General features: G+C 41.6%; 14 protein-coding genes across 14 annotated transcripts; 6 read left to right on the forward strand and 8 right to left on the reverse strand. All coding sequences in view use genetic code 12, as the record gives it.

Annotated features, from left to right (window-relative positions):
- Positions 1-296: 296 nt before the first annotated feature.
- BPH1 (Bph1p) lies at positions 297-7223 on the forward strand (the record flags this gene model as incomplete). The annotated part of the gene is made up of 1 exon (XM_002616275.2): positions 297-7223. The coding sequence occupies one exon, from the start codon at positions 297-299 to the stop codon at positions 7221-7223; it is 6927 nt and encodes a 2308-aa protein (XP_002616321.2).
- Positions 7224-7415: 192 nt separating this feature from the next.
- On the forward strand, positions 7416-8762 carry FOB63_002677 (Triose-phosphate Transporter family protein; the record flags this gene model as incomplete). Its single annotated transcript, XM_002616274.1, has 1 exon — positions 7416-8762. The coding sequence occupies one exon, from the start codon at positions 7416-7418 to the stop codon at positions 8760-8762; it is 1347 nt and encodes a 448-aa protein (XP_002616320.1).
- A 336-nt stretch (positions 8763-9098) lies between these two features.
- On the forward strand, positions 9099-9869 carry FOB63_002678 (uncharacterized protein; the record flags this gene model as incomplete). Its single annotated transcript, XM_002616273.1, has 1 exon — positions 9099-9869. The coding sequence occupies one exon, from the start codon at positions 9099-9101 to the stop codon at positions 9867-9869; it is 771 nt and encodes a 256-aa protein (XP_002616319.1).
- Positions 9870-9908: 39 nt separating this feature from the next.
- On the reverse strand, positions 9909-11327 carry FOB63_002679 (uncharacterized protein; the record flags this gene model as incomplete). The annotated part of the gene is made up of 1 exon (XM_002616272.1): positions 9909-11327. The coding sequence occupies one exon, from the start codon at positions 11325-11327 to the stop codon at positions 9909-9911; it is 1419 nt and encodes a 472-aa protein (XP_002616318.1).
- A 318-nt stretch (positions 11328-11645) lies between these two features.
- FOB63_002680 (uncharacterized protein) lies at positions 11646-12989 on the reverse strand (the record flags this gene model as incomplete). Its single annotated transcript, XM_002616271.1, has 1 exon — positions 11646-12989. The coding sequence occupies one exon, from the start codon at positions 12987-12989 to the stop codon at positions 11646-11648; it is 1344 nt and encodes a 447-aa protein (XP_002616317.1).
- An 831-nt stretch (positions 12990-13820) lies between these two features.
- On the reverse strand, positions 13821-14439 carry RPS14B (40S ribosomal protein uS11; the record flags this gene model as incomplete). Its single annotated transcript, XM_066102264.1, has 2 exons — positions 13821-14209; positions 14430-14439. The coding sequence occupies 2 exons, from the start codon at positions 14437-14439 to the stop codon at positions 13821-13823; spliced, it is 399 nt and encodes a 132-aa protein (XP_065958409.1).
- Positions 14440-14767: 328 nt separating this feature from the next.
- FOB63_002682 (40S ribosomal protein uS8) lies at positions 14768-15160 on the reverse strand (the record flags this gene model as incomplete). Its single annotated transcript, XM_002616269.1, has 1 exon — positions 14768-15160. The coding sequence occupies one exon, from the start codon at positions 15158-15160 to the stop codon at positions 14768-14770; it is 393 nt and encodes a 130-aa protein (XP_002616315.1).
- Positions 15161-15992: 832 nt separating this feature from the next.
- On the reverse strand, positions 15993-16628 carry YIP3 (uncharacterized protein; the record flags this gene model as incomplete). Its single annotated transcript, XM_066102265.1, has 2 exons — positions 15993-16493; positions 16599-16628. The coding sequence occupies 2 exons, from the start codon at positions 16626-16628 to the stop codon at positions 15993-15995; spliced, it is 531 nt and encodes a 176-aa protein (XP_065958410.1).
- A 161-nt stretch (positions 16629-16789) lies between these two features.
- LKH1 (bifunctional aminopeptidase/epoxide hydrolase) lies at positions 16790-18655 on the reverse strand (the record flags this gene model as incomplete). The annotated part of the gene is made up of 1 exon (XM_002616268.1): positions 16790-18655. One exon carries the CDS (start codon positions 18653-18655, stop codon positions 16790-16792), a length of 1866 nt encoding a protein of 621 aa, XP_002616314.1.
- An 850-nt stretch (positions 18656-19505) lies between these two features.
- On the forward strand, positions 19506-21101 carry FOB63_002685 (uncharacterized protein; the record flags this gene model as incomplete). Its single annotated transcript, XM_002616267.1, has 1 exon — positions 19506-21101. The coding sequence occupies one exon, from the start codon at positions 19506-19508 to the stop codon at positions 21099-21101; it is 1596 nt and encodes a 531-aa protein (XP_002616313.1).
- A 68-nt stretch (positions 21102-21169) lies between these two features.
- Positions 21170-22516, reverse strand: FOB63_002686 (uncharacterized protein; the record flags this gene model as incomplete). The annotated part of the gene is made up of 1 exon (XM_002616266.1): positions 21170-22516. One exon carries the CDS (start codon positions 22514-22516, stop codon positions 21170-21172), a length of 1347 nt encoding a protein of 448 aa, XP_002616312.1.
- Positions 22517-22971: 455 nt separating this feature from the next.
- On the forward strand, positions 22972-24474 carry FOB63_002687 (uncharacterized protein; the record flags this gene model as incomplete). Its single annotated transcript, XM_002616265.2, has 1 exon — positions 22972-24474. One exon carries the CDS (start codon positions 22972-22974, stop codon positions 24472-24474), a length of 1503 nt encoding a protein of 500 aa, XP_002616311.2.
- Positions 24475-24482: 8 nt separating this feature from the next.
- On the reverse strand, positions 24483-25190 carry FOB63_002688 (ubiquitin-specific protease; the record flags this gene model as incomplete). Its single annotated transcript, XM_002616264.1, has 1 exon — positions 24483-25190. The coding sequence occupies one exon, from the start codon at positions 25188-25190 to the stop codon at positions 24483-24485; it is 708 nt and encodes a 235-aa protein (XP_002616310.1).
- Positions 25191-25545: 355 nt separating this feature from the next.
- Positions 25546-27084, forward strand: FOB63_002689 (putative integral membrane protein; the record flags this gene model as incomplete). Its single annotated transcript, XM_002616263.1, has 1 exon — positions 25546-27084. The coding sequence occupies one exon, from the start codon at positions 25546-25548 to the stop codon at positions 27082-27084; it is 1539 nt and encodes a 512-aa protein (XP_002616309.1).
- Positions 27085-27106: the final 22 nt, after the last annotated feature.

A 27106-nucleotide genomic window follows, 5' to 3' on the forward strand; every position in this document is an offset into this window, starting at 1 on the left:
AATGAAGGGGAGTTTCGTTCGGAGGTCTCGGTATTTTGAAGATAGACCAGGACTTAGTGAATACTTCTCGCTCAATCCTTTTTTTTTTTTTTTTTTTGTTTTTCGGCCACTTGGCTCAAAGGACATGTCAACAGCAAGCAGACTTGCCATTGCGCACGTGATCTTCTTATCCTGACTGGGACTAGCTTTTACCCCAGTCTTGAGCGGCGAAATATCATATCCGACCCGTGTAAATTCACCTCTACATCTCAGCACATTTTTCCTTAAAAAGAGGCTTTGTATTCCACACTTGCATCATGTCATCTCTGAGTACCAGTATTTCTGGGCCTCCAGCTGACGAACTGCGAGACATCCAATTGATACATCTATTATCCCGTGAAGTGCTAACGAATTTCTCCATCAACACTGAGCTCTTATGTAATTGGCAAACAGAGCTCAGCGATTGTGCCACTAAGAGTTCGTTATTAGTGGGCGTCGTTCTGGAAGAAGTCATTCTACTGTTTCCTCAATCGCATATCTATTTTGCTCGTTCCAACAAAGATGCCCTTGTCAAGTGCCTAAAGTCCCTTGATGAGTTGGATGATTCAGTATACTATGATTTCAAGCTTTTGATCTATGAGCTACTCATCCAAACGACAACATTTTCCTATATGGCTAAAATCCAACTCTATCGATACAACTCACTCCCGATTTTAGTCAATGAGGTCGTTAAGCACGCAGAAGCAACTGAACCTGAAACCTATTGCACGAAAAGTGGGTTAGCAGCTCAAAAAATTCGCTTCTTGGTTGCATTTCTCGAACTCGGATGTGGTGTCAAGGTTTTGAAGGCCATTATACTCCCTTTGCTTTCGAATTCGTCTAGAATCAAAACGCAAACCAAGCAGCTACTTTTGACCACTTTGTACTTGACTTTCAATCGGAATGCTTCCCATTTTAGCTTCTACGTCTTTAACAGCTTTACCAAGAAGCCGGCTTCTTTAGCGCTTACAGCCGACATGCATCTGCTGAAATGTATCTCTATCGTCACTTGGTTTAAAGTAAACCAACCAGCTCCCCAGACAAGAGCTGCTGATGAGATTCCAGTCATAACTTTATTTCTGCTTGCCAATGCATCCGACGGGAACTCTTCAATTTTAAAAATCCAACTAGTCGATTATAAGCAGGTGATGATCGAAATACATAGCGTTGCAAACGGTTCTCGAATACAGTTCGCTTTTAACCACATCATTGAAGCTTCACCAAATGAAAATCAAGGATACATTCATCTTGGTCTCGCGTATGATCAAGAGAAAAACCTCAATTTGTTCATCGATGGCGAGTATAGTGAGTCAATTCCTTGCTCTCCTTTGTCTGAAATGATTGGGCAGTGGAGCTCAATCTGTATTGGCCCAGTATTGGAATCGAGTGAATTCGGTAAAGTTAACAGAGACGAATTGCTTTTGAAAGATTTGGTTATTTTCAACCTGAACCTTTCTTACGAATGGGTTGCATTGATATTTTGCTTAGGAATCGGCTACAATTGGAATTACAAGGAATTCTCTCGTGAGAACATTATCAGCATTCTCAATCATATGAGTCACAAAGCATTGGTTAAGATGGGCTTCAAGGTAAACGATATCATTCACTCAAATTCTCACGCCAGACTTTCAAAATTCAAACCTTCAAAACAGTCAGGTCCATTCTTTTCCTCTACAACAAAAAATTCTAGCAATGGCACTGCTGACAAGAAGACAATAGTGAATGTATTATTCAAGTCCATGCCTAAGATGTCTCATATTCGCTTTGATACAAGTGAAATTAGTTTCCTGGAAAAAATGGAGAACGCATCAAGTCTGAGAGTTCTTGTACATCAATCGGAAAGTATACATGGCGCTTTGTACTCATTAGGTGGTTCTGGGCTACTATTGACCTTGATTGAAGTTCTCACAAAAGCTGAATACAGATCAGCTCAGACAAGGAACGAGATATTCTTACAATCAGTTGATTTACTTTTAGAGTGTCTTTTGAGTGACTGGAGGCTTGATAAGGAGTTCGAGAATAATGATGGCTATGACATTTTGGCCATAATTCTTTCTTACTTTAAAGATAACTTCAATCCAAAATTGATTTTCGAGACAAAGACGACTAGTTATTTTAGCGACAGGGAATCATCAGAACTTTCAATTCCTGCGACTTCTGCTTTTGAGAGATGTCATGGGCTTTTGCAAAGATTTTTGGTGTTTGTCGGCTGCCGTCAAGGAAACGAACAAGAGTCACTCATATACAATTCTGTGGCTTATCGCTCACTTGTCCTAAACCTAGACTTCTACTCAGGCACTTCGGATTTTTGCATTCTCCATGCGCATTTACAAGCTTTAATCAGTAAAGGCAAGTTTGCTACTTTCAATGTGAAGCAGCTTTCAAAAATGAAGCTTTTGAGAAGGCTTATACAACACATCAAACTTCAAATACTAGAGGGAAAGATGCTGGGAGAGGAGATTGAACATCTATCAACGACATTGAATACAGTAATCTGTCATGATGTGAGCGTTGAAACGATTCGTTCCATCTCAAGGTTCATCATATTTACATTATTCCATACGGCTGAATATGGTTCCCGAGAAATTGGCGTATCTGCACTTCAAACCCTTACGGACGAGTTATGCAAACCTTCATCGTCGATTAAATCTCTCAAGAAGTTTTCAAGGTCTATTACCATTCACTGGATATTGCTATTGTTGAGTTACCCGAATGATCATACACAGCTTTCGAAAGGAGTTGTTTGCAGCGGTTTGCAGTCTTTGGCCAAGCTTTTAAGAGTTTTAGGACCTCATATTATCAAGCGATTCTTCCATGGTAACAATGGCCTTAATGTTCTTACCCATTTCTTGAAAAATTGGTGGGATACCGACGAAGTAACATGTTTACTTTTTGAAGCCAGTTTTGGTTATGATGTTCAGGGTCCAATGAATCCAGATATATCTCTTGTTAAATTAGCAAAGGATGATTCTTTGACTGCGAAACCTAACAAGCTCCTCATACCTGAATTCTTGCTTATTTTGAATAACATGGCCCTTACAGGAATGTACGTTTTGAGTCTGAAGCACGGAAGAATATTGAGTGTTCCCAGCTCTCCTATGAAAGGATCGAAAGCAACTGAATTTCCCCATGAGGAAATTTCCCATTTATCTAGCAATGTATTGCATTTTATCAATCAATACGCAGATATGATCGAAATTGGGAACGGGAACTCCATAGCTTTACAGAAGTTCTTTTTTGGTAAGGAATGGCTTGAAGGAGCATTTGAGCTCCTTGGCCATTTACGGCTTTCTCTTACATGGCTATCGCTGTCTCTAGTTCGGGAATTTGAGCTGAGCACTGCGAAGTTTGTGTCAGTTTTGAGCCAGATTTTCATAGCAAAGCTTTCCAAAATGAAAGAGCTTCTAGAAATGTTAAGGTCATTAAGTGACATAACCACAAAGATTGCATTGGACTCAATCTTTCCCAAAATCTTTGAACACGTGAACGAATACATGAGCAGTTCAAAATTCATTTTCAACGAGAAGATCTTTCTTGATGGAATCTTGGACTTAATCTACTACCACTATAAGGAGTTCGTGGAAGCGAACTTCTACGTTAGCACTACAGATCTAGAAACCTTTAGCGATTGCATTGTTGCGGTACTTGAAGTTGCATCCAACAACAGGACCGATCATAACTCTCACAAACTAGGTGCAATTTTGGGACGCACAATTGTAATTCAGCTATCGCAGCTCTCTTACTGCAGTACGGGGACGTTGGAAGAAGAAGAGGGAGAAGAAGAAGAAGAAGAAGAAGAAGAAGAAGAGGAGATCGAAAATAACTTCGCAAAGCAATTTGACGAACGAGTGAAGCTGATCTTACTTAAGCAAGTGATATTGATGAAGGATGGGATCCTTTCAAACTCGTACTTAGCAAGTATCATCGAACTATTAATGGGTAACTTCCTTAAACTTCAAGTTGTGAATGAAGTGGCTTTCTCGGAACATTTTTTGAATTTCATGAGAACCTCTTACATTTGCCGGCAGGAGTCATTTGACGATGTTATTAATGAAATTTGCAGTGTATCTGATTATGCTAACTCGAATGAAGTTGTTAATGAGTTTTTTCATACCTTGATTTCGAAAAATGATGAAGAATCGATTAGGCACTTGCAAAAACTTCCGACATTGAAACACATTTTCAATAAAAAATTCCATTTTCGAGTAACAAAGTTAAAGGAAACTGGTACATTGAAAGTGATAGATATGATCTCGGTAATGCTCAACAATGGCGGCAGGTTAGGCTACATGAATGATGTTTACATCAAAAGTTTTACAAAGGATTGTGAAACACTCAGAACGCTGGCGATAAATACTGAGCTCACTAATTTCAATAGAGAGTTACTGGATAAACAAGAGAATGACCTGATATCTCTTAATTTGTTCAACTCCATGAAAATGGAAATATTTAGATCCTTTTTTGGCTCTTTCGCTAAGAGGAGCGATTACATTTTGGATTACATTGAAGGTGTTGATAGAATGAGAAAACTACTAGTTGTTGAAGCACAACTTGCTGATTCAGAAAAGTTGACTTACAATGTGTCCGTACCCTTAAAGCCTATATCTACTCAAGGCGCAGAACTAAATGATTTCGATGACTGTGGGGTTGCATTTTCAGAATCTGGATTAGACTCCTTACATTTATCAGATATCACTCTTGGGACTTTAGACGTCGATTTCGATGACAGCGAAGAAGTTGTGGATAATGAAGAGCAAAACGCAGTCTCTGTCTATGAAGATCGGAACAGAAAAGTCCTTCGCAGCTTGTACATGGGTGACCAAATTCAAGCTTTGTGGAATGTTTCTCGGATAAATGGTCTAGATGCAGTGGAAAGTTTGATGATTTTGGGCTTCACTCACTTATACTTGATAGAGAACTACTTCCATTGCTCAGATGGGAACGTGGTAGATATAGATGAGGCGTCTCCAGACTTGCGTGACCCATACCTTCAGTTAATCAAGGCCACGACCAAAACTGGGCTTAAGTCGCATCGTGTGAGCAGCTTGAGCTTGGATTCCCTTGGCTCCATATCAAGAAGAAAATTTTTGTTGCGGGATCTTGCTTTGGAAATGTTTTTCGATGATGGTGCAAGTATTCTAATCACCTGCTTGTCGTCGAAGCAGAGAGATTCCATCCACAACAGCTTATCTCCGTATGCAACGAAGAAAGGATTGGATAAAGAATTTGCAACCACGTTGGAAGTATCATCGAACCTTCTGCATAACTCAGGTCTGTCCTCATTTTCAGGACTTTTCTCCACGTCTAGGTTGGCTGCGGCATTCTCACACAACTTTAACAGTCCATCATCGCTATCAGCCACCAAAAAATGGAGGATGGGGGAAATGTCTAACTTTTACTATTTGATGACCCTCAATACTATGGCTGGAAGAACATTTAATGATTTAACACAGTATCCAGTATTTCCATGGGTTATTGCTGATTATGAGAGTGAAGAGTTGGACCTTTCTGACCCCAAATCTTTCCGAGACCTTTCAAAGCCTATGGGGGCTCAAACAGCTGATAGAGCGCAACAGTTTAGAGAGAGATATGAGGCATTGCTGAGTCTCAATGATCCAAATACTCCTCCTTTTCACTATGGTACGCATTATTCTTCAGCGATGATTGTTGCATCCTATTTAATCCGTCTCAAACCTTACGTCCACTCGTATCTATTATTGCAAGGGGGAAAGTTTGACCATGCGGATAGACTTTTCAACTCTATCGAGAGAGCTTGGGATTCGGCCTCTAGGGACAATACAACGGATATTCGTGAATTAATTCCCGAATTCTTCTACCTCCCGGAATTTTTAACCAATATCAATAATTTTGAATTTGGAAAACTTCAAAGTGGCGAGTCCATTGGTGACGTTGCTTTACCAAAATGGGCAAAGGGCGATCCTAAGATTTTCATCGCTAAAAATAGGGAAGCACTTGAAAGTCCTTACGTTTCCGCGAACTTGCACAAGTGGATTGATTTGATTTTTGGTTACAAACAAAGCGGACCAGAAGCTGTCGAAGCACTTAACGTTTTTCATCATCTGTCCTATGAGGGTGCTGTTGATCTAGATCATATTAAGGATGACTTGGAGAAGCGAGCTGTTATTGGAATGATTAACAATTTTGGTCAAACACCAGCTAAATTGTTTATCAAGCCTCATCCAGCAAAAGAGATTCTTAATCTTCCCAGTTTGTATCTTACGCTACTTGATTTGAACAAAAATCAACCGAATTTGTCGTTTGAGTCCAAACTAAATCTACCAATTGCAAAATTGGAAATCAGTTCCAAGACAGGCAAATGGATTGGCAGACCATGGTGTGTTTCTTCAGAAGATGATCTCCTTATAAGAAAGCCCTCGCCACTGCAGTCAAAATTTTTCTGTGGGTCCTTGATTATCAATACAGTTTTGTTCATGAACCTCCATTCTGCAAACATAACTACTTTGGCCCAGATTGGAAACAAAAGATTTGTCACTGGTTCGTCTGATGGAGCTATTCATGTATGGAAGTGCACCCTAAAACCGACAACAAGTGTTCTCTATCAACATACATTAAGGGGTCATTTCAGTGCTATTCACCAGTTTCATTATAGCAAAACATTTAAGGTGTGCCTTAGTGTCGATACCGATGGATGCATGATTCTTTGGGATTTCACACGGTTCAAGTTTGTGAGAAAAATCTCCTCTCCAACCTCATCTGATCATGTCAAAGTGAATGTTTCTATTTCAAATGATACGGGAAATATTTGTACCGTTTACAGCACCATGTACTCGAACATACTCACTCTTTACACCTTGAATGGCGATATGATCATACAAAAAGCGATCGCACCAGGTCCAGTTTCTGCCGTATCAATTGCCAGTTTTTCCGATGCATTGATTGACTCACCTCGACAGGAATTATGTCATAAGTACTGGTCTAGTGAAGTAGTTTTCGTTTGCTACGCCACAGCAGGCAAAAATCTACAGATACACGAGTTGACAGTTGGACTCAAAGATTGGAAGCTAACTATACTTCAAGAGGTTGATCTCAAGTCCCATATAAAGGGAGATGTATCATGCATGCAAGCCTTGAAGGTATCGGAAACAGACCACGAGGAGAAGATCAATCGTGGCAGATTTCAAGTCATCATTGGTGATTCTGCGGGATGCGTGTATACTTTCTAGTTTTAGAAATTGCGCATACATATAGCACCTATATAGACAGGACACCTCACCTTATTGATGAAGGTCCAGCATCCACTAGATAACAAATAGGAGTGAACAGCCATTCTATAGAAGAGGAAAAAGCAAGCAGATAGAGCCAATTTTGCAGCGTTATACATTTACACTCCTCGAAACATAGAAATAGAAGATACAATGGCATCCATACTACCTCCGATTTCAATCAAGACTTTGCTTTTATGTTTAGCATGGTACCTGGTTCTGTCATTCACGTCTCAAGTGACTAAAGTTATCTTACAAAAGATGACATACCCTTTCCTTCTTTCTTCAGCCCAGTTTCTCATTGGAGGTATCTTGTCCTATAGTCTAATTCAGAGTCTGCGAATATTTCCCCAACTCAAGAGCCTATTTCCTCCAGATACACTTCCAGCAGATGCAAACAGGCCGATAATCAGCAAAGAAATGTTCTTGAAGATTCTCCCATTGGGATTGCTTCAGTTTGCCCTGAAATACTTCTCATTAAGCGCCACTCTGTTGATTCCGGTCGCAACCGTGGCCACTATGAAAGCGCTAAGTCCCATGCTCTTGGTTTTTGGTTACAGAGTAGTATACGGAGTACACATTCCTATGTTGACATACCTTCTGCTAACCCCCCTCTTGGCAGGTGTAATAATGATGATTTTGGTCGATCCAGATCAAAAGAGCAAGCAGGAAAAGCAGTCTGTGCTAGTCAGCTCGTTTGAAGGAAAAAATGTGGAGGGCTTAATTTACAGTGCGTTGAGTGCTGTGTTTATGGCAAGTCAGCAAATGTATGGCAAGGAGCTAATAACATGGGATTCTCGAACAAAGGCGAACCCCGCGTCCTTAGTTTTGAACACAGATCCTAGTCGGCCTGCCAGTCCCGCTCCACTTGGCCTGCCTTCTTCAAATCATTTTGAGAGCAAGTCGAACTTAGGTACTCTTCCGTATTCGATGTCGGACTTGAAACTCGATCAACAAGCCCAGGCACACAGTCGGTATGTTAATGAATACCAAAAGGGCCGAACATACACAAATCCGTTTGCCAAACTTGCACCTACCAGGCTCACGAAAAAGCCTGATAAGTTTACCGTCATCTTTTATATATCCGTGATTGGATTTATTTTCTCCTTTGCTGGGTTCGTCATTTACGAGTTGTTCAACATTTTACACAGTATAGGAGACCCTTCGCATTTCAAAGGAACTTTGGAGAGCACCCAGGACCTTGTGCTTGTTCTTACTTTAATCGTGTTGGATTCATTATCGCATTTTTGCCAGAGCTCACTTTCGTTCATATTGCTTGGTTCGATCCATGCTCTCTCATACTCTATTGCATCTATGATGAAGAGAATTGTCATCATTTTCGTGGGTCTTCTTTTTGTCGAGTCTTCAGGTAATGACTCGTCAAACAAATGGTTTGGCAAGATTTCAACTTCGCAGTTACAAGGTTTATGTCTCATCAGCCTCGGTCTATATTGCTATGACAGATGGGGCTCTAGAAGCGTGAAGGAAAATAGAAGATAGAAAGCATTACAAAGATTCATTTCATTAATGTGTGGAAAAACTGGAATGCGCAGTTGACATGTAGATCAGAGATCCATTAAACAACCACGCCCAAAACTCCCGTGACTAAAAAAATAGTCTACTCTAGTATGTGTTGTAGAGAGCCGCAATTCTGGGCGAAAACTCGACAGCCTTCGGAATTGTAGCCCTACAATAATACACATACATGGTACAATAGAGAAGAAAATTTTGTCTGTGCGATATCTGCCGGTTTTATATCATATCAAATCGTCCGGGTAATGCGCGCACCTTTACTACTATACGTGATCCACACCTCATGGCTACATTGTACTAGCGATGTTGGCGATTACGATAATCTTATTTATACTGCAGTTTTTCACTAGTGTCCTCTGCAGAGGATTTGAGGGCAAGTTTGTTGGAGTTCCTCAGGATGCCATTGAGGCGCAGTCGGGAAACATTGGTTCTCCTATAGTAAATGGGTTAAACTATCAGGCTCGAACAAGTGTTAAAATAATCGATCTTGACGCCTCAAATGAGTTGAAAATACGAAAGTATCCAGTTGCTGAAGACTTTACCTTCAAAGTTGAAGATTTATCTGAAGGAGCGTACGAACTCTTGGTCAGTTCCTATGATTTCAATCTTCGCAATACTCGGTTCAGAGTCATTGTTGATGAAGATCAGATCCATGTATATGACGATTATTTGGCTAGCGAAGGGCTTAATACGACATCTGCACGTACCGTCAGCGACAAAGAGCCTCTTATTTTGAATGTCGTTGACTACAAGCAGTACTATGAAAGTGCTCAAGGAAAGTTGAGTACAATGGTAATGGAGAGTCCCTTTGGCGTGATTTTCAAAAACAAAATGTACACTGCATTTTTTGCGGTGGCATTGTTCACTTTAATCGTTCCGACGATTCTTAGCTACGTTGCTCCAGACATGGTTGACAGAATCAATGAGATGAAAAATGAAGGATACGAGATGACAGCTCATAGAGAAGAGGCGGAAAGGTTGGAGGCAAATACGGCACAAGCACAAATTGCTAGCAATGTGGCGACCTCCAAGACTACGGGCAGAGCCTCTCAGCAGGGCCGGAAGAGAAAATGATAATGAGTATGGAAATAATGATGTATTAAATCTATAAGGCTAAACTTTTACCCTTAATTGAGCGCCAACAACACAATACCGGCTGATTGCCCAACATGTAGTTCCAACGACTGCAAACACGCCACAAAACACGGTAAAGACCTTGTAGTTATACATGCTTTCGTCGCCAATGATAGCTGCGCCAACTGGAATTCCGAAAAGGATCCCTGTACTGGAACAGGTGTACATGAGTCCATACCGCTGTCCAAACTTGTCAACTTGTGTTATAGATCCAAGGCATGTAGGTGTTAAGCTCAAGACGGAGGACGAGAAAAATCCACACAATACAGAAAACGTGTATAAACCTGCAGCAGAACTACCGAAGGGTAAAAGACAGGCAAGGATCGAAAGCGAAAACCCTGTTAACATGATCACCATGACATTAAAGTTTCCATAACGATCTGCGAGATACCCAGGAATGTATCTTCCAGGAATTCCCGTAGCATTAAGCACAGTAACAAGAATAAGCGAATTATTCTCTGTAAAGCCGTGGGCAATTGCAAATGTGGCCAAGTACGTGAGAATACTCATAAGAGCAGTTTCGGTGAAAAACACACCGAGAACCAAAAAGGTGAAACTACCTTCTTTGAAAGCAGTGACATCAAAAAAATTCTTCGTATGCATCAACAATTTCTTCGTCTTTTCCATATGCTCCGCACTGGTGGGAGATATGACTCTCCGAACTCTCAGCTTGACCAAAATCACCGAGACAAGCAGTCCGGCTAAGCAGATGAATCCAACAATACGGATACCCCAACCAAAGCCCACAGAACCATACAACGCTCGAAGAATAAGAGGCCATATAGTACCTCCAACAGATCCACCCAAACTGGCCAACCCTAAGGCTTTACCTCTGTTCAAGAGAAACCAGTGACTTACCAGGGAAACTAAGGGCGTGATAGCAAGGGCATGCGCCGTTCCCATACATATAGAGAGGGAAAAAAGGAAAGCCACAATGGACTTGCTAAAACTCACAGCCATAAAACCACCGAATAATAACACAGTCGAAATAGAAAGAAGGACTGTACTTCCACGAGAATCAAAGACTGGACCCACAAACATCCCTAGTAAAAAAGGGAGACACATGTAGATGGAAAATACCCATGATAAATCGCTTACTTTTTCTCCAGCCAACTGATGGGTTGAGATATAAGCTTGGACGGCACCAACGGAATTTAAAATTCCAAAATTAATAATTAAACCAATATGAGAGCCTAGGAGAACGCTATAAGCTTTCCACCCGCCATCTGGGAAATCGGTGATATCTTGCTCTGTATCCAGCATCTGTGGGGGTTCATCTTCATTAGAAGAGCTAGATACACTGATATCTAAAACATGATCATTTGCAGATGATTGGGCTTGGCTATTGCCAGAAGCGGGTCCAGAAGCACCAATTGTCTTCAACTGAATGGTTTGCATTGCAGGAAAATGGAAAATTAAAGAATAATTGTCAAAATATTAATAACAAAGAAAGCGGGCAGGGAAAAGAAATCCGTAATCGTGGGATCCATGGAGATGACTAACTCTCAAGCAAGTCATACTCCACATCGGGAATGCCTATATGCAATCCTAACGCCGAACCCATAAGTTTCTTCATCTGTCCGTACAGAGTCTAATCATATAACCACTTCTATAGGGCACATCTAAATTTATTTAAGTATATAATTTCGTATGGCACACAAGGTCTTTCGCTCAAAACAAACCAGACGCCAATTCACATCCTGCGCGAACATGGTTTTAGTCGTTAGGGTATACAACCTCTTTCTTCACTTCTTCCTTATAATTGGGCTTGTTTCCAGCGAATGATGGATTGGACCAGCCATTTACATAATCAAAGTTTGTCTTAGCCCAATGAGCAAAAGGATAAGTGGGCAAAGTTTTCACTGGAGTGTCTGCATCTATGATGCCCAAATCTCTTTGGCGCTGGATAAGTGAGTCCAAATAGGTTGAGATGTGGTCTCTGATAAAGTCAAAGTTCTTGTACTTTATGATACCTTCTGGGGCCTCGTAGATGATTTTCTTGAGAAGAGAAGGAACATTGGGTTCATCCTTCATCTCGTCAATAGAATAAAAGATTGGATGGTTTGTGAAGATAATAGCCCTACTCTTTGGTAATCTTCTCAAAGTTTGGCGTTCAACACGAACGTTGAACTGCTTGGGGTCTGTGGACTTCATGTCTGCCTCCAAGTTAGGAACGAATTTAGGCAACTGGTAAATGTTGTTCACCTTCAACTTGTGGTCCCACGAAATGTACCAAGAAGCACGTTCAACTGGGTTGTTTTCATCCAAACGCTCGAACCATCTTTCCATTGACCTCTTCAATTTTTCCTCGTAGTAAGGAACTTCGCTATGGATAATATCCAAATGCTTTCCGATTTTATTGTCAATACCGAAAGATCCACCAGGGAAAGGAACTGCAGCGGCTTTCAAGTAATGTTTCCCATCTTTTGGGTCCTTCAAAACAATATAAAAGTCCTCCTTAGCCATCTTAGTCACATACAATAATGGGTGTTCTTTCAATGGTAAGGTCATATCCAAGATCTCCTTTGTCAACTCGTTTCTAAGAACGACACCATTTTCCTTCTTATCGACCAACACAGTGAAAAGCAAAGGATAACGGTCAACCATGTGAGTACGGACTGTTTCCATCAATTCCAAGCAAGCATCATATGCTTCTGGAAGCCAGTCAATGTTCTGACGTCCATACGTATGCCAGATTCTCTTCTTTTCCTCAATGTAGTGCCAGTAGTACTTATCCATATCCAACCAGTGGTTAATATCCAACTTGAAAATGGACATTGTTTGATGGTAAGGCCATCTGAAAGGTCTCCATGGTCTGTCATCCCAGTTCTGAACTTCATCAGGAGTGATCATGAGAGGCGTTGGCTTGGGCAAAGGTTCGTTGGGAGAGTTGTAAGAGTTCTTCCTGCTCTGAACAGGTGTTGAGCCTGCAGATGTACTTACATATTTTTTGTAGTACTTCTGGAAGGAGTTGCTAAGTAACAGCCGAGTTTGCTTAGAAGCAGTAAGTAATATAGCGACGGCAGAAACCACTAAGGATAGCAAAACAAAGTCTGTCATGATTTGTTTAGACAGTGAAAATATCACTTATCAATTTACTAATTTTACAGCGAAGGCGGTTTATTTATATAGCCAAGTGGAATACACTGATAAAGAATGGGTTTCTTTGCCCAAACAGTAGCTGCGAAAACAGCCCAAGTCTGTGCACCCTTATCGCACAAAAGGGCTTTGTGGGAAATATTTACCGCATTCGGACAAACAATACAGTATGTCACATTAATGATCCCATATTTCACAATTTGACCCAAATGCAGATGAAGTTTCCTTCCAAAGCTCTGCAAAAAGGAAATCCTCAGATCAGGCAACCTTTCTCACTTACTCTTATCGAATGGCACCCAAAAAACCGTATGTATAGTTCAATAGAAGATGCACAAAATAAGGTCACACCCTCATTAACCTATCTTCTGTACCTCAACTTTGTCCACAATATACAAAGACTTTTGAAAGGAACAGAATATCTTGTTATCGTGGTGATATGTGATTGTAATTTTCTTCAAAGCTTCGTAGACAAAACAGTTTGTACAAATATACCGATACAGTAGGTTGGCCCCGTTCCAAGGCAGAAATACGAAGAATTACCGGGGGAAATCTGTCAAAACCAACCGGTGTTCGCGAGACGACGTACAATTAGAGAAACGGGAAAGCTACGACAAACTTCATCAAATGTACATTTTTATATGACAGAAATGCCCTATAATTGGTCGAGAACAGAGTCTCTTCCTGATCGATAATTGGATCACATCCACACCATCTAATTAAACATTATAAAAAAGTAGAGATACTCGTGATTATAACATGCAAGCACCAGCGCAAATACCAGCAATAGCAAAATTACAATCTTCTACCTCTTCTACCACCCTTTCTTCTGGTGGAGTCAGATGGAACTGGGGTAACATCCTCGATTCTGCCAATTCTCAAACCGGATCTAGCCAAAGCTCTCACAGCAGCTTGACCACCTGGACCTGGGGTCTTGGTCTTGGTACCACCAGTAGCTCTGATCTTGATGTGGACGGCAGTAATACCGACTTCTTTGCACTTAGCAGCAACATCTTGAGAAGCCAACATAGCAGCGTAAGGAGTGGATTCATCTCTGTCGGCCTTAACCTTCATACCACCAGTGACTCTGGCAATGGTTTCCTTACCAGAGAGATCGGTAACATGAACGAAAGTATCGTTAAAAGAGGCGAAGATACGAGCAACACCGAAGACTTGAGAACGGTCTATAACGTTAGTATATGAAGACAGGATATTTGCTAAAATGAATGATGTATTGAAATCTTTTTTTTCCCGTTCGAATCCCGTTGCTTCCACTCCAATTCAAACCACACATTAAAGGCTCAAAGTAACAACGTTTGGGTCAAGAAATATATGGGAACAATGGTGGGAATAGCGTTGGGGATGATTCTTTTGGGTTTAGCTATAGGTTTGGGAAGCACATACCAGCAGACATGTTTACCTGTAGTGTACAAATAAAGTTGTAAGAATGAAAATTTTGGAACGAGTTTCTTGAGAAATTTTCCTGGGATGATTGGTTGCAGACCTGCACACGTTGCGACAATCGAAGAAAATGCGTGCAGATAGCCCCTCACGTGCACAAAGGTTGTTGAGGGTTATAGCCCTAATATATGACATCTCATGCCCTTATGACAGTGTCTCTTCCAGGGTGGTTAACAATACAGAATAGTAATATTGACGTGTAGTGAATGACTTACAAACGGTGTAGAACTACAATAGTGGTATCAAAAGTTTGTATTAAGCTAGAAGTACAGGAGAAGCGCTTAGTAAACGAAACCCAAGATCTTACCAGAAACGTGCTTTCTTCTGGCCTCTTCGTGGTCCATGATACCAGCAGAGGTGGTCAAGATAACGTAACCGAATTGTCTGGCTGGCAACAAGTTGTCAGTCCATCTCTCGATGTCGCCAATCTTGACGTTGAATCTTGGGGAGATGACACCACACTTGTTCAATCTACCGGTCAATTGAACAACAATCTTACCGGATCTGTGGTCATCGATGTATTCGAACTCACCGATGTAGCCGTGCTTTTGCATAACTTGCAAGAACTTGATGATGACCTTGGAGGATGGTCTGATCAAGACTTGACGCTTACCGGTCTTTTCAGCGTTGTTGATGGCGTTCAAAGCGTCAGCGAGGACGGAAGTTCTGGTCATTTCTGCTTAAAGTTGAAGAATCAAGAAAACCGGTGAAATTTTCAGCGTTTTTTTTTCCTTCCTACACTGGCAGTCGCAGTGCGAAACTAGACCCGTACACCATAACCAAGTACATGCTCAGAATGAGAAAAAAAACAGTCACAAGAGGGAGAGACTCTATCAATATGCAGTCGCATTCTCACTCCCATCTCCACATGCAGGGCATCCTCGCTTCGCACTCTGGCCCAGGGCGAAAAAAAACTTTTCGTAAGACTGCAACAAATCTTCTACTGTCATTGAATTAGTTAAGATGCCTGTATGTACAAGCGTTACATGTCGTTTTGAAGAGAGTTGGATCCCTTGTTGAGCTCAGAGAGCATATCCAAATGGCATAAGCTTTTCCAGGAACCAAGGGGGCTCATTGTGCTAGGCTGAAACGCCAGCCATCATCTCAAAATCGCAGATTGTGGAATATATTTACTAACATGGACAGGCTAACAAATCTTTCAGAACCAAGCAAAAGTTGGCTAAAGCTTCCAAGCAAAACAGACCATTGCCTCAATGGATCAGATTGAAGACCGACAACAAGGTCAGATACAACGCTAAGAGAAGACACTGGAGAAGAACTAAGTTGAACATCTAAGCGTGTTTTTCTGTGGTCTTTAATCCTTTTCATGTACACATAACGTATAGGAAATACATCCTCTAGCTAAGAACACATTTGTAGAACGTAGCGTGATGAGGGCATATCGCTACAGTAATTAGAACAATCGGAAACAGACAAAACTTAGAGTATTACAGAAACCAAAAGAGCAGCGTTTATTAATCTAAGCACCGTCGTTGCTCTCTGCTTTTAAACTTCTTCTTCAAAGACAGTTTCTATTGGCTTCTCCATGAAGGAAGCATGAGACAAGACAGAAACAGATGACGAACCAATGAGCCACATCATGGTGGAAATGGGACTGGCTAAAAAGCCCAATGGCACCGCCACGATCAACAAACCAGTGTATAATTGCGAAGTGTTGAATCTGCCCACGGGCAAAACCAAATCATTTCCACCCAACTTGCTGATACCAAGGATGCCGCCTCCGACGAAAAGAATGACAAACAACAACAACAAGTTGGTGATCAAGGCATAAATACTCAAGATGGATACAATCGCGATGTAGTTGCCTTGGAAATAGCCCAAGTTGTAGCCGACTCTACCCTGGAGTTCACCAAAGTTGGCGGGCTTGGAAAGTCTTCTGTAATCGAAAAACTCCTGTGGAGGCCTTATTTTGGAAACGACCGCTTGAAGAGATCCGACATCGTTGCGAAGTCTGTCAAGATTGAATCTATCAGAAAACTGGGAAAACTAAAGGACAGGTGTTAGTACAAGAAGCAAGGAGGCAGCACGGAAGGTAAACATTTGAAATTTCCTGTTTCCCTTTCGCTTAAGTCTTGGTAATCAAAAACGTACTGGAATGTTTGCAAGAGAGTAACCCGACATTCTTGAGGAAGACAACAGCAGGAGAAACTTGTAGTTGGATCTTGGGCGTGGATTGTTTGGATAAAGGCGCGCCTCAAGATGCGCTGCCTGTACAGGCTTAAAATGCCATTCGGCTGTGCTTATGCTGAAAATGTCATGTTATACTATACACACGCAAAGGTTCATGCCAAACCCAAATCTTTCCGAACCATGGCTTTGCAAATTGGATGGTAGGTAGCCTCGAACTTGGTGAAGTATTTGATGGCGAGGTCGTGGTCGACTGTGTTCAATAACACATAGCCTGGTCTGACAAACTTCATTCTGCCCACGGTTCCAAGCCATTGTCCCAACTTGTCGTAGTACGATGTATTATGGCCACCCACTTGCACAACAAACCAGCGGAACAACACTTCGGCGTTTGACGATGTAGAGTACGCCGCGTAAATCTCGCTCATGGCTTTCAATGCATCCACATGATTAGCCCACTTGAAGTCGGGCAACTTGTTGTATGATGTGATGGTGTCCAAAAACACCACAGACTGGTTGGAAGTGAAGTCGACAATGTCACTTGGCTTGAATACAGAATGCAAGTTGGTGGAAGAGGACTTGCTAACGGCGTTGAACCATTTGTCAGCCAAGCTGTAGCACTGGTCAACTAAGGTAGTGTCGAAAGCGGGCTTGATTGGTGGCATTCCGGGCTTGTACAACCAAGTGTCCCAATCAATGGAGTCCAACTCCTTTTTCTTGTCAGCGAAAAATGCGTACAATGTGTCGAGGAACTGGTAGGTGTCGAGCGACTTGTATCTGAAAGTTTTGAAATAGTGAGGAATGAAGGCATCAAACACCTCTTTTCCGCCCACGGTCTGCTCAATATGGAACAACAAGTTGAATCCCTTTTCATAAGGCACCGTGGAAAACGCGTCGTCCGGGTCGCTGCGATCTTTCAAATCTTGAACCAACGTGGAATATCTCTCGGCACTGTCGCCCATTGCCTTGATGGAGTTTTCCAAGTCCGACCACCCGATGATGGCTGAAAAATGTCTTGTAGCTTCGCCGTGAATACTGCCTTGGATTCTTCTTTCCAAGTAAACGGTCCAACCTTCATTGAGCCAAAAGTGTTCCCACGAGCAGTTGGTGACCAAATTACCTGACCACGAGTGAGCAAGTTCGTGAGCAATGACATCCACATTCTCGCGGTCTCCACTAATCAAAGTAGGAGTGACAAATGTGGCATTAGGATTCTCCATACCACCATAAGGAAAACTCAGTGGCAAAACAAGAGCGTCGTACTGGTCCCACTCGTAGTTGAACACCAACTTTTCAGCTGCTTGAAGAAAGTTCTCCATGTCAGCTTCAAATTCGTGCTGACAAGCTTTCACCTTGACGCCCTCACAGTACACGTGAGATCTAGGACCAATTGGCAACTTTGTAATATCACCAGAGGCAATTGCGACCAAGTAGGATGGGATTGGTATTGGTTGATCAAATGTGTAAACCTTGCCCTCAACAGACACTGGTCTTCCACCCATGATCACAGGAAGTGGAGAAGTGGCAGTAAACTTATAAGCGGTTTTGACAGCTGGCGTGTCGAAACATGGGAACAAACTTCTGGCGTGGATGGCTTGACATTGGGAAAACAAGTAAGGAGAACTTTTACCATCAGTGGCTTCCTTGTCCAAAAATTGTAATGCCGTGCAATTTTCTGTTGTCTCGAAATCAACAACCACCTCGAGTTTCTTTTCTGGCGTCTCTGCCTCGATCGTCAACGGAGAGCCCAAAGGACCCACAACATCAGAGAGCGAAAAAGCGGCGCTCTTTCCGTTGATGGAACAAGCCTTGACTTTCAACACAGAAGTGTCCAAAACAACATTGTCAACAGCAGTCAACTTTTCAAGATCATAGACAACGCTACCGCTCACAATTTTCTTCTCAAAGTCAACATCAAACGACAACTTGGTGGGACCGACTTTAAAGTTGGTGTAGTTTGAAAGTGTGGAGGGATCAATCTCCGGCGATACTTTAGGACGACGGCTGTTTACGACATCCATATTGGGCAACAAATACAATGGAAGCTAGGTTCTAGTAAAGAGAACAATCAAGTTGTGCTCGTTTTCCGGATATGGCCTACTGGAAGTTTTTTTGGAAGGTAGGGATATGAAGGAGAGGGTAAATCGCCGCTCCATACAGGAGTAAACCAGATGCCGTTTGCCTGTCTGAAGCCGTTTAGAGAAGCGGGAGTGGTCTAATGCCAAATGCCGTTTAACTTGGCACTTTCGTGCATGCATATCTGCAAGATCGTTCCGAAAGCTTCGGTAGCCGTTCGATTCTCAAAACGGTTTATGCCTTGCCTATTTTGGTTTTTACGTTGCGAGACATGCTTCATGCTCCGCAAGAGGAAATCATAGTTACTCCATTAGAGAAGTAACTTTTCAGTTCCTTATCTTGCATGGTCTTTCTTTTTTATTATTTGAGTTTTGTTTTTGCTCTTGTTTATCTGCTCATTTTAAGGCGCTGGAAAATTTGAAATAACAAAGAGAATGTTGTGGGCGATTCGCATATTTTCCGTAGAACAGTCGAATGTGTCGTTAGAGACTATGTTGTTTACAAAAAAAAAACCACAATAAAAAATGAAAGGTAACAGAATTTGGATAAAACAACAGTATTGTAAGGAACAAGATACCTTCGAAACAATTCGCATTTAATAAGCTTTAAACATCCGTTTCGTTTAGTATGAAGTCAACTATACAATAAACATGTGTGCACGTGACCGACCGGTCTCGATTTCAAGAGTGCCCATAACACTTCCATACACTAATTATAGTCTTCTGTTAAACAGCACCTTCGCTTTACCTACTCCTTTAAATACATCCGCCAGTTTATTATTCTTTTCCTATCGCCATGCCATCTGAAAACCCTCTTCCGGATAAAATGAGGTCTCCGTTACATAAACTACAGAGTGAAATATCAAAGGATCTACTGTCAATGCGCCCAAGGACAAGGCCGATGTTCAATAATTCCTCTTCTTCAGAGCTGGATTCCATTGTAAGCTATTCGGCAAATGGACTACAGACCTTGAATGACAATGAAAGTGTTTATTCGTTTGAGTCAGTCTCGACCAATGGTCGACTTTTAGACCGGTTAGACTTGGATTCGGAAGACTTCAGTTATGACGATGAACAGACCACGCGAAGAGATTCCTACAGCCTGATACATTCTACTGGCCGCTTATTAGATCGCTTGGGGCTCGATGACAATACCAACGAACAAGGTACCTCCAGTCTTCCGTCTGTTGATCTGAGAGTAAAGCCAATACGCGCCAGTTCTTCTATAAGCTTGGAAAGGATGAGATCCGGTTCCAGCATTCCCGCAAGAATACAGTCTCAAAGTGCAAGAATGCCATTAAAATCCACGACCTACAAAACAATTCTGCGGCGGGAAAATGGTTCTGTTGTGTCACTAAAAGCGGACTTTTCTAATCTGTATCAAAACTCCTCTACTTCTTTGGTATCATCTGAAAACTTGCCTCCTCCATTGCCACATACGCTTATGCGGCTAGATTCAACGGGATCTAGATCTTTTGTTTCCGAAAATCAAGAACAAAGTAAAGATGAGTATTCGGAGAAGCCTGGTTCGAACACATCTTCTCCAGAGACCATCCACTATATCCCGTCCCCACAACCAAATGGGAAGAGGAATCTTTCATCATCCTCCAACGCATCTAATTCTTCGCTAGAGACACTGAACATTCCCATCTTCAATCCAAACACTAAATTTGACCCGTCTTTGGAGCAAATGGTGAAGAAGGCATTGCAAACGAAAGCCCAGGGTAACCTCCGGGAAGCGTCATATCTGCTTCAAACTATAGCTAATATTCCCAACAATTACCCCAAGGCCATGTATCTTTACGGAAAAGCACTCAAGTTAGGACAGGGGGTCAAATTGAACGAAGCACATGCAATCAAATGGTTCTCCCGCTGTATTCTAGTATCCTATATACTTGAGACCGTTACCATCGACGCTAGTAGCATGAACAATTATGCCACTAAATTGAGCGAGCTAGGTCCGCAAGAGTGTGTTGCCATGGTAAAGAAAAACATAGAAACGGAAACATTAGATCCGATTGCTTTGTTTGATCACTTTTCAAGCTTTCCTCAGCAAACGATTAACAAAATGATCCAGATCAATTCAAAGGATAGCAATACTGTTGGTGGAGCATACTTTCAGCTAGGCGAGTGTGTATTGCTAGGTTTAGACTCCTTGGTCAAAGACGAGGTTGTTGGTCGAATGTTTTTAAGTAAAGCTGCTTCCTTGGGATCTTCAGAAGCCATGGTTAAGTTGGGCGAGCTTTGGAGCTCGAAGTCGAAGCATTTTAAAAAAGATTTACATCAAGCTGCAGCATGGTTAAGACTTGGAGAGCTCTTTGATTCCAGAATTATAGGCAACAGTTGGATTTACAAGGAAAAGTACATGGCAAAGGGGAAATCGAAAAGGTAAAAACAATAATTTCACCCGTCTGTTAGCACGAGACGATTTTATTTAAAGGAAGGACATAGGCATATAAATCAAGGCATTACTTTTTTTCTTTGACCAGATTGGAGAGTGTACCGGACATCCCCACATATTTCGGAATAATAAAGATCTAAAAACTCCCTGACACAACAATATAGATAGGCACAACCCTCACGAAGGTCAGAGTATACACCCAAAGGCAAAAAATATTTGTCTGTCGACGGAGTTAGTACAAAGGAGGATTGTCGCTGAAATGCATTTTTGCGAAATTCCCAACTTTTAGGGAATAATTTAGCAGGAGGACCACACTTTGTGAAGCAAGCTTGAGATTCAGCTAGATCATCCTCAGATTGCTGCTGATTACTGATGATTCGTTTTTGCAAGTTGATAACCTTATTCATCATTTGTGCATTAGGGTCCTTTTGATCAAAGTAGCCTTCAACTGACGATTTCAAGATAGAATTGACTCTTTTGAGAATAAGAGCTTTTATAGTTAAAAGAATGCCCACAAGGAATGTCAAATATGGTTTTTTGTCGTCCACATTGTTGGTTTTCACATACTTTTCGATCCGCTGTACAAGTGGTGGAATTTCGTTGCGCAAAGCATACCAATGTCTCTCAGAAGAAGTATCAACACCATCTTGTCCATGAGCAATCAAAAGGCATAGTATCCAGTCGAACTGATATACGAGTAATAGCATTGAGTGACGAGAGGTGAGCTTTTCGCCATTACTCTGAATGTCCTTAGCTACCTTAAGCCAGTATTCCTTCGCGCTGGCCTCAGAAGCCTCATTCATATCTATGCCCAAGCCTTGATACTTAACAGGTGATTTTGGGCTGAATATGTCTTTGTACTTGGGAAGCAGGCGTTTAAAGGTAATGCGCATCAAGAACCTGGGCTTTTCCCGGTCATTGATTTTATTGATCCATCTGACGCGATTGCTTTTCGAGTTGCGCTCCGTCAAAACAGATGAAACTGTTGCTGCACTCCTGGGAGACGGCTGAACTAATTCCGACTTCAGATTCTCCTTCTGTGGTTTTCTCTTTTCATTCCTAGATGTCTCTGGAAACAGATTTGGTAGAGTCGGAGACAAAAGAGACATAGGCATATTATCTATATCGCTTTCAGCCGAGTCATCCTCTTTCCTCAGATGTTTGTTATCATTGCTCATGAAATCGAATTGCGGAGGTAATTTGGGAGAAAGCTTAGGTGGAAGGACTCCGGTACTGTTGTACAAAGTTATCAATTCATCCAAGTTCCAATTGAGCAGTGAGAGGTTGCTGGGAGACAGCGTTACTGATGCTCCTAAAGACCTGATGCCTTTTATTCCAACATGAGGTTTTTTGGGGATACGGCTCTCCGCCGAATGGCTTTGTTCTTGAAAGATGGCCGATTTCATGCCATTAGAACTCGAGATAAGAACTTCGATAGTGAGGTCTTCAAAGTATGCGATCCAAATACAGGAACTAACAATGTTAGAAGGAAATTAGCCGAAGCCAAAAGAGAACAGAGAATTTGAAGCCAAATAGGATGATTGCACGAAAACACAAGCATATCATAAATTGGAAACAGTTATTTCAAAAAAGGCAGCTGGCAGAAAATTCAATGAATGTTCGGCTGTGTGAAGTACTTGTTTTCATATAAAGCCGTTAATTCGGGGTAATTCCCGTCCTTTTTTCTTTCTCCCTTTGTTCCAGTTTTCTTTCTAACTTCATATTTCTTCTTCATATTCCGTCCGTTGACTGTGCCAATATCTGAACCTTCGCTTTAGCCACTTACATACTTGAATATTACTAGATCCGTACACCATAAGTCACATATAGAGTTGATGCCCCATTACAACCTTCTCCAGCTATGTCCAGCTATAATGAAGTGACACCCAAGAAATTGGGGAAAAAAAAACCACGGGAGCGGAAGAAAGAGCATAAAGTTAAGAGCCCACAGACTAACGATAGCAACGATAACGAAGCCAAATGGCCCCAGTCCCTTTCAGATTTCGTGAACAAACTGTTTGCACGAGTCAAAACGCTAAGCCCGGAAATACAGACCGTGTTTGCTTCGCAAATGCAGACTCTCATGGAACGTGCAATAACACAGAACAAAGTATGGACTAATCCTTGGGAACTTCAGCTGTTGCCAGTATTTGACCCAGCTTGTCCTTTGGATTTGTATGAGAATGTGTTCGCAAGACCATCTATCATGGATCAGACTACCGTTTCAACGGAACAGCAAAGCCCCACAAAAGCTACAGATGGAGTCCAGGACGTGAATGACGTTAGAAATGATGGCGTGGGAATGCTGTCCAAATCTTTTGGTGCGAAACGTCAAGGTGATTTTGATTCGAAGGAGAGGAAACGGCAAAGGATGGACCGTTTTGCTTCTACAACGAGAAAATCATCCCCAGTACCAATACCATCTGATGGTCCCGTAAAGGGTTATCTGACAGCACTAGAAAAACGTTACCTAAGACTTACATCCGAACCAGATCCTGCCTTGGTTAGATCAGAAGAAACGCTCAGGCGTAGTCTTGATTTCGTTTGCAATAAGTACCACAACTCTGACGCAGGGTATCTGTATGTGAATGACCAACTAAAGGCCATCAGGCAAGATTTAACAGTGCAGCACATTGAAAACGACTTGGCAGTCACCGTTTATGAGACACATGGACGCATTGCTATCGCTAATGATGATCTTGGTGAGTTTAATCAGTGTCTGTCTCAATTGACTCATCTATATGCTAAGAACAAAGACTCCTATAGCTTTTGTGAGACGTATGAATTCACCTGCTATAGGATCTTGTATTTTGTACTAACAGGCAACTTTGCTGAGGTCAACAAAATCCGGCTCAGTCTTTTGATGACTGATAAAGGAAAAGGGACAGATGATAACGACATGGCTAAGAAGTACAAAGAGAAACGCATGTGCATGTATAAATCACTTGATCTACTAACATTTATAGAGCAGGGCAATTATCATCAATTTTTCAAAACATTCCAGCAAATAAAAGCTGTTGACACGATGAAATGTGCCAGCCATCTCATTGACCAATTTTTGATCACAAAGCAAAGGCTTCTTGCCATAAACACCATGTGTAAGGCTTATAAGAAATTGCCTAAAAGTTACATGAGGGTCGAGTTAGGTTTTGACGACATTGAGGAACAAGATTCAGGCCAGATAAGAGATGCAAATCAAAGAAATGAGAAAGGACGAGAAACAATTGAAATGTTCCTCTCGAGCCACAATCTTGGTCAATATCTTGTAGGTCAAGACTTTGATTGTTCAATGGCAAAACAGACAGTGCATGGGATAGTTGAGCGAGGAAACTTCAAGAAAGTTGATATAAAAGGACAGAAGTAAAAATGATCTCACAAAGATGGCGTTAAAGCCATCAATGCAAAATTATCACGTTGGCGTTCTTCGGTATTATCCATATAGAACTGGATTTTGTCCAATAACTTTTTGTCATTAATTATATCTTCATTATCCGAGGGACCCAAGTCAACTGGTCCTGTGCGCCTTCCATCTAATTCATACAAGTGGCCGTCTTTTCCTCTGACAAAAGAGATGAAATGGTATTCCACAGCTTCTTCCGCACTGGGTGCCGCAGTTTGGCCTTGATTACCATAATTGGAGTCAAGCTGTATGTTTTGCTCAAGCATTTCAACCAAAGATGATATTTCTTCCACACTCAATTCGTCAGAGAGTTGCAGAAGAAGTAACTTGTTCAAGATCAGATTTTCGATTATCAAGTCACGAGGCAAATTCGCTAGTATGTGGAGAATCGCATAGAAACCACACCCATTAGCAACGGTTTGCTTGAACCAATGAGCACCTTTGGATTGATTAAGGTTGATTTCATCCTGATGTTTGCGGTACTCTTCGTACTTTTCCGTGATGGGAAACAACATCGTGACACCCATAACTGGGCGGGGCAAAAAGGCCAATAAATCTGGATCGGTAATGGAGTAGACATCCTGAAACGCCAATATTGGGGAAAGGCCAATGTTATGAGCCAAGGAGCTGAAAATCTCTGGGTTAGACTCAATAGGAATCACTCGTTTTGTGTCGGCCATGGTTTACAAGAGAACTTAGTAACACTGATAAGTAATCAGCGATGTCTGGAAGCGAAGAACTGCGTGCAGGATCATACATAATGGCCCTATACATGGGTGCTATACTTATACAATATAGTCTGGATTGTAGCAAAATCTGTAGTCACATCAAATGATGGACTCAGACAAACATAAAATGACCCAAATTCATGTGAAAATGTAGGTCGGCCCTTCCACGCAATACCCTGTTTCAACTGCGGAGTATTTTTCTAATGCTCATTTTGGGTAAGTCTAGATCACCTGCACTTGTTTAAAGAATCCACCAACCCCTTCCATAATTCATTGCAAGTTTCCTTCTTGATCAAAGTTCCACAAAATGGATACACCGTCGTTTCTTGCGGTTGGTGTACCGCTGTTGGTGCTAGTGCTAATCCTTTTGATGTTGTCTGTGTTCTATATACCCACAGTTCCAGAACATCCCTACTCACATTACATTCGACTCATTGTGTTCGTACAAGTCGTGATTCTATGCTATCAGCTTTTATGGACCGTTACACGGGTTTTGGTCCGTAGCGGGCGGTATCAAAAACTACCCGAGTCTTGTCCTTCAGGGTTTGTTGATAAGTTTCTAAAACCTATCGTCGGAGAGATGTCAAGATTGTCCGTCATTACCTTAGCAAGCACATTGGGAGGCCCCAATTTTCTGATTGACATTTACTCTGTCTATGTGGTAGCCTTTGTCTACTCAGCCAACTTTTGCGCAGCCTATGTCATGACGTTTTCTCCATTGCATTACAAACAACGTTACGAGAGATTTCTCCATCAACATAGCATTTACACTTCGTCCAAACCCGGGCCCAAATTACCACAGCCTTCATATACGACTCTAAAAGATACAGATTTGTATCTGCTAGCAGCAGAAGTGGAACCGAAACCTACTTTCAATTTAGACTCTTTTCGCCCGCTTCACAAACTCAGTCATTCCAAACTGATGCCCGTCTTGGTACAAAACTCACAACAAGCTCATCTCAATATGATTGACCGCTTATATTCTGTGTCTCCCAAGAATACCCTTCATCTTCAAATCGAATCGGACACCAAATGGGTGCCCTCGATTGATAATTTGCATGCTATGGATCAACATTCAGAAGAACCGTCTATTATAGAGTATACTCAGCCCGAGAATTTTGAAGCTCATTTTAACTGTCATGAATTTAATTCTGATGGTGCCTCATTTACGTCATCCTCAAGCAGTGATGCGGAGACTTTAAAGAGCCGTTCACCGGTTGGTACAGTGCGAAGTGCTTTAAAATGGTTTAACTGGCTTTTGCCATTGCCAAGCTCATTCCAGAATCAACAATTCCAGCCATCACCTCATGAAGTGAAACGCTTCATTAATAAGAAACTATCCTCATTTACATTGAATAGTGAGACGGCTACCTTAAAGTCGCATGGCTTGAGATCTCTGTACGGTGCTATTGACCTTGAGAACCAGTCCTATTCCATCAATGACACATCTGAAAATGTACACGAATTCTACAAGTTTGCGGCCTTCTCCAATAAGTACTTCGACGCATCTTCTTCACATTCAACTGACTCTAATGCCAGTATTGACCCTTCCTTTCTCAGGTTTGGGATCTTGCTTTCAAAGCTATCCGTGTTCCAATTTGTACTTTACGGAATCACCAATGGCTTACGTCATTTTGCATACACTCTAATATTGTCCTCATTGTTCTTAAACCCAAGTTTTGCAAGTCTGTCGCCATGCTTAGTGGTTTTGATGATGATTGCTAAGTTATTCTCAAACAATTATCTACATCAACAGTCTACGCTCTCCCACAGAATCACCACTGCTATTGATTTCTTCATCACACTCGCTTTATTCATAATCGTCTATTGTTCCTTATTTGGGTAAATGCATCAGAAAGAATAAATAT

This window comes from Clavispora lusitaniae, assembly GCF_014636115.1.
Source record: "Clavispora lusitaniae strain FDAARGOS_655 chromosome Unknown tig00000078_pilon, whole genome shotgun sequence".
In the NCBI taxonomy this organism is placed as follows: Eukaryota; Fungi; Ascomycota; class Pichiomycetes; order Serinales; family Metschnikowiaceae; genus Clavispora; species Clavispora lusitaniae.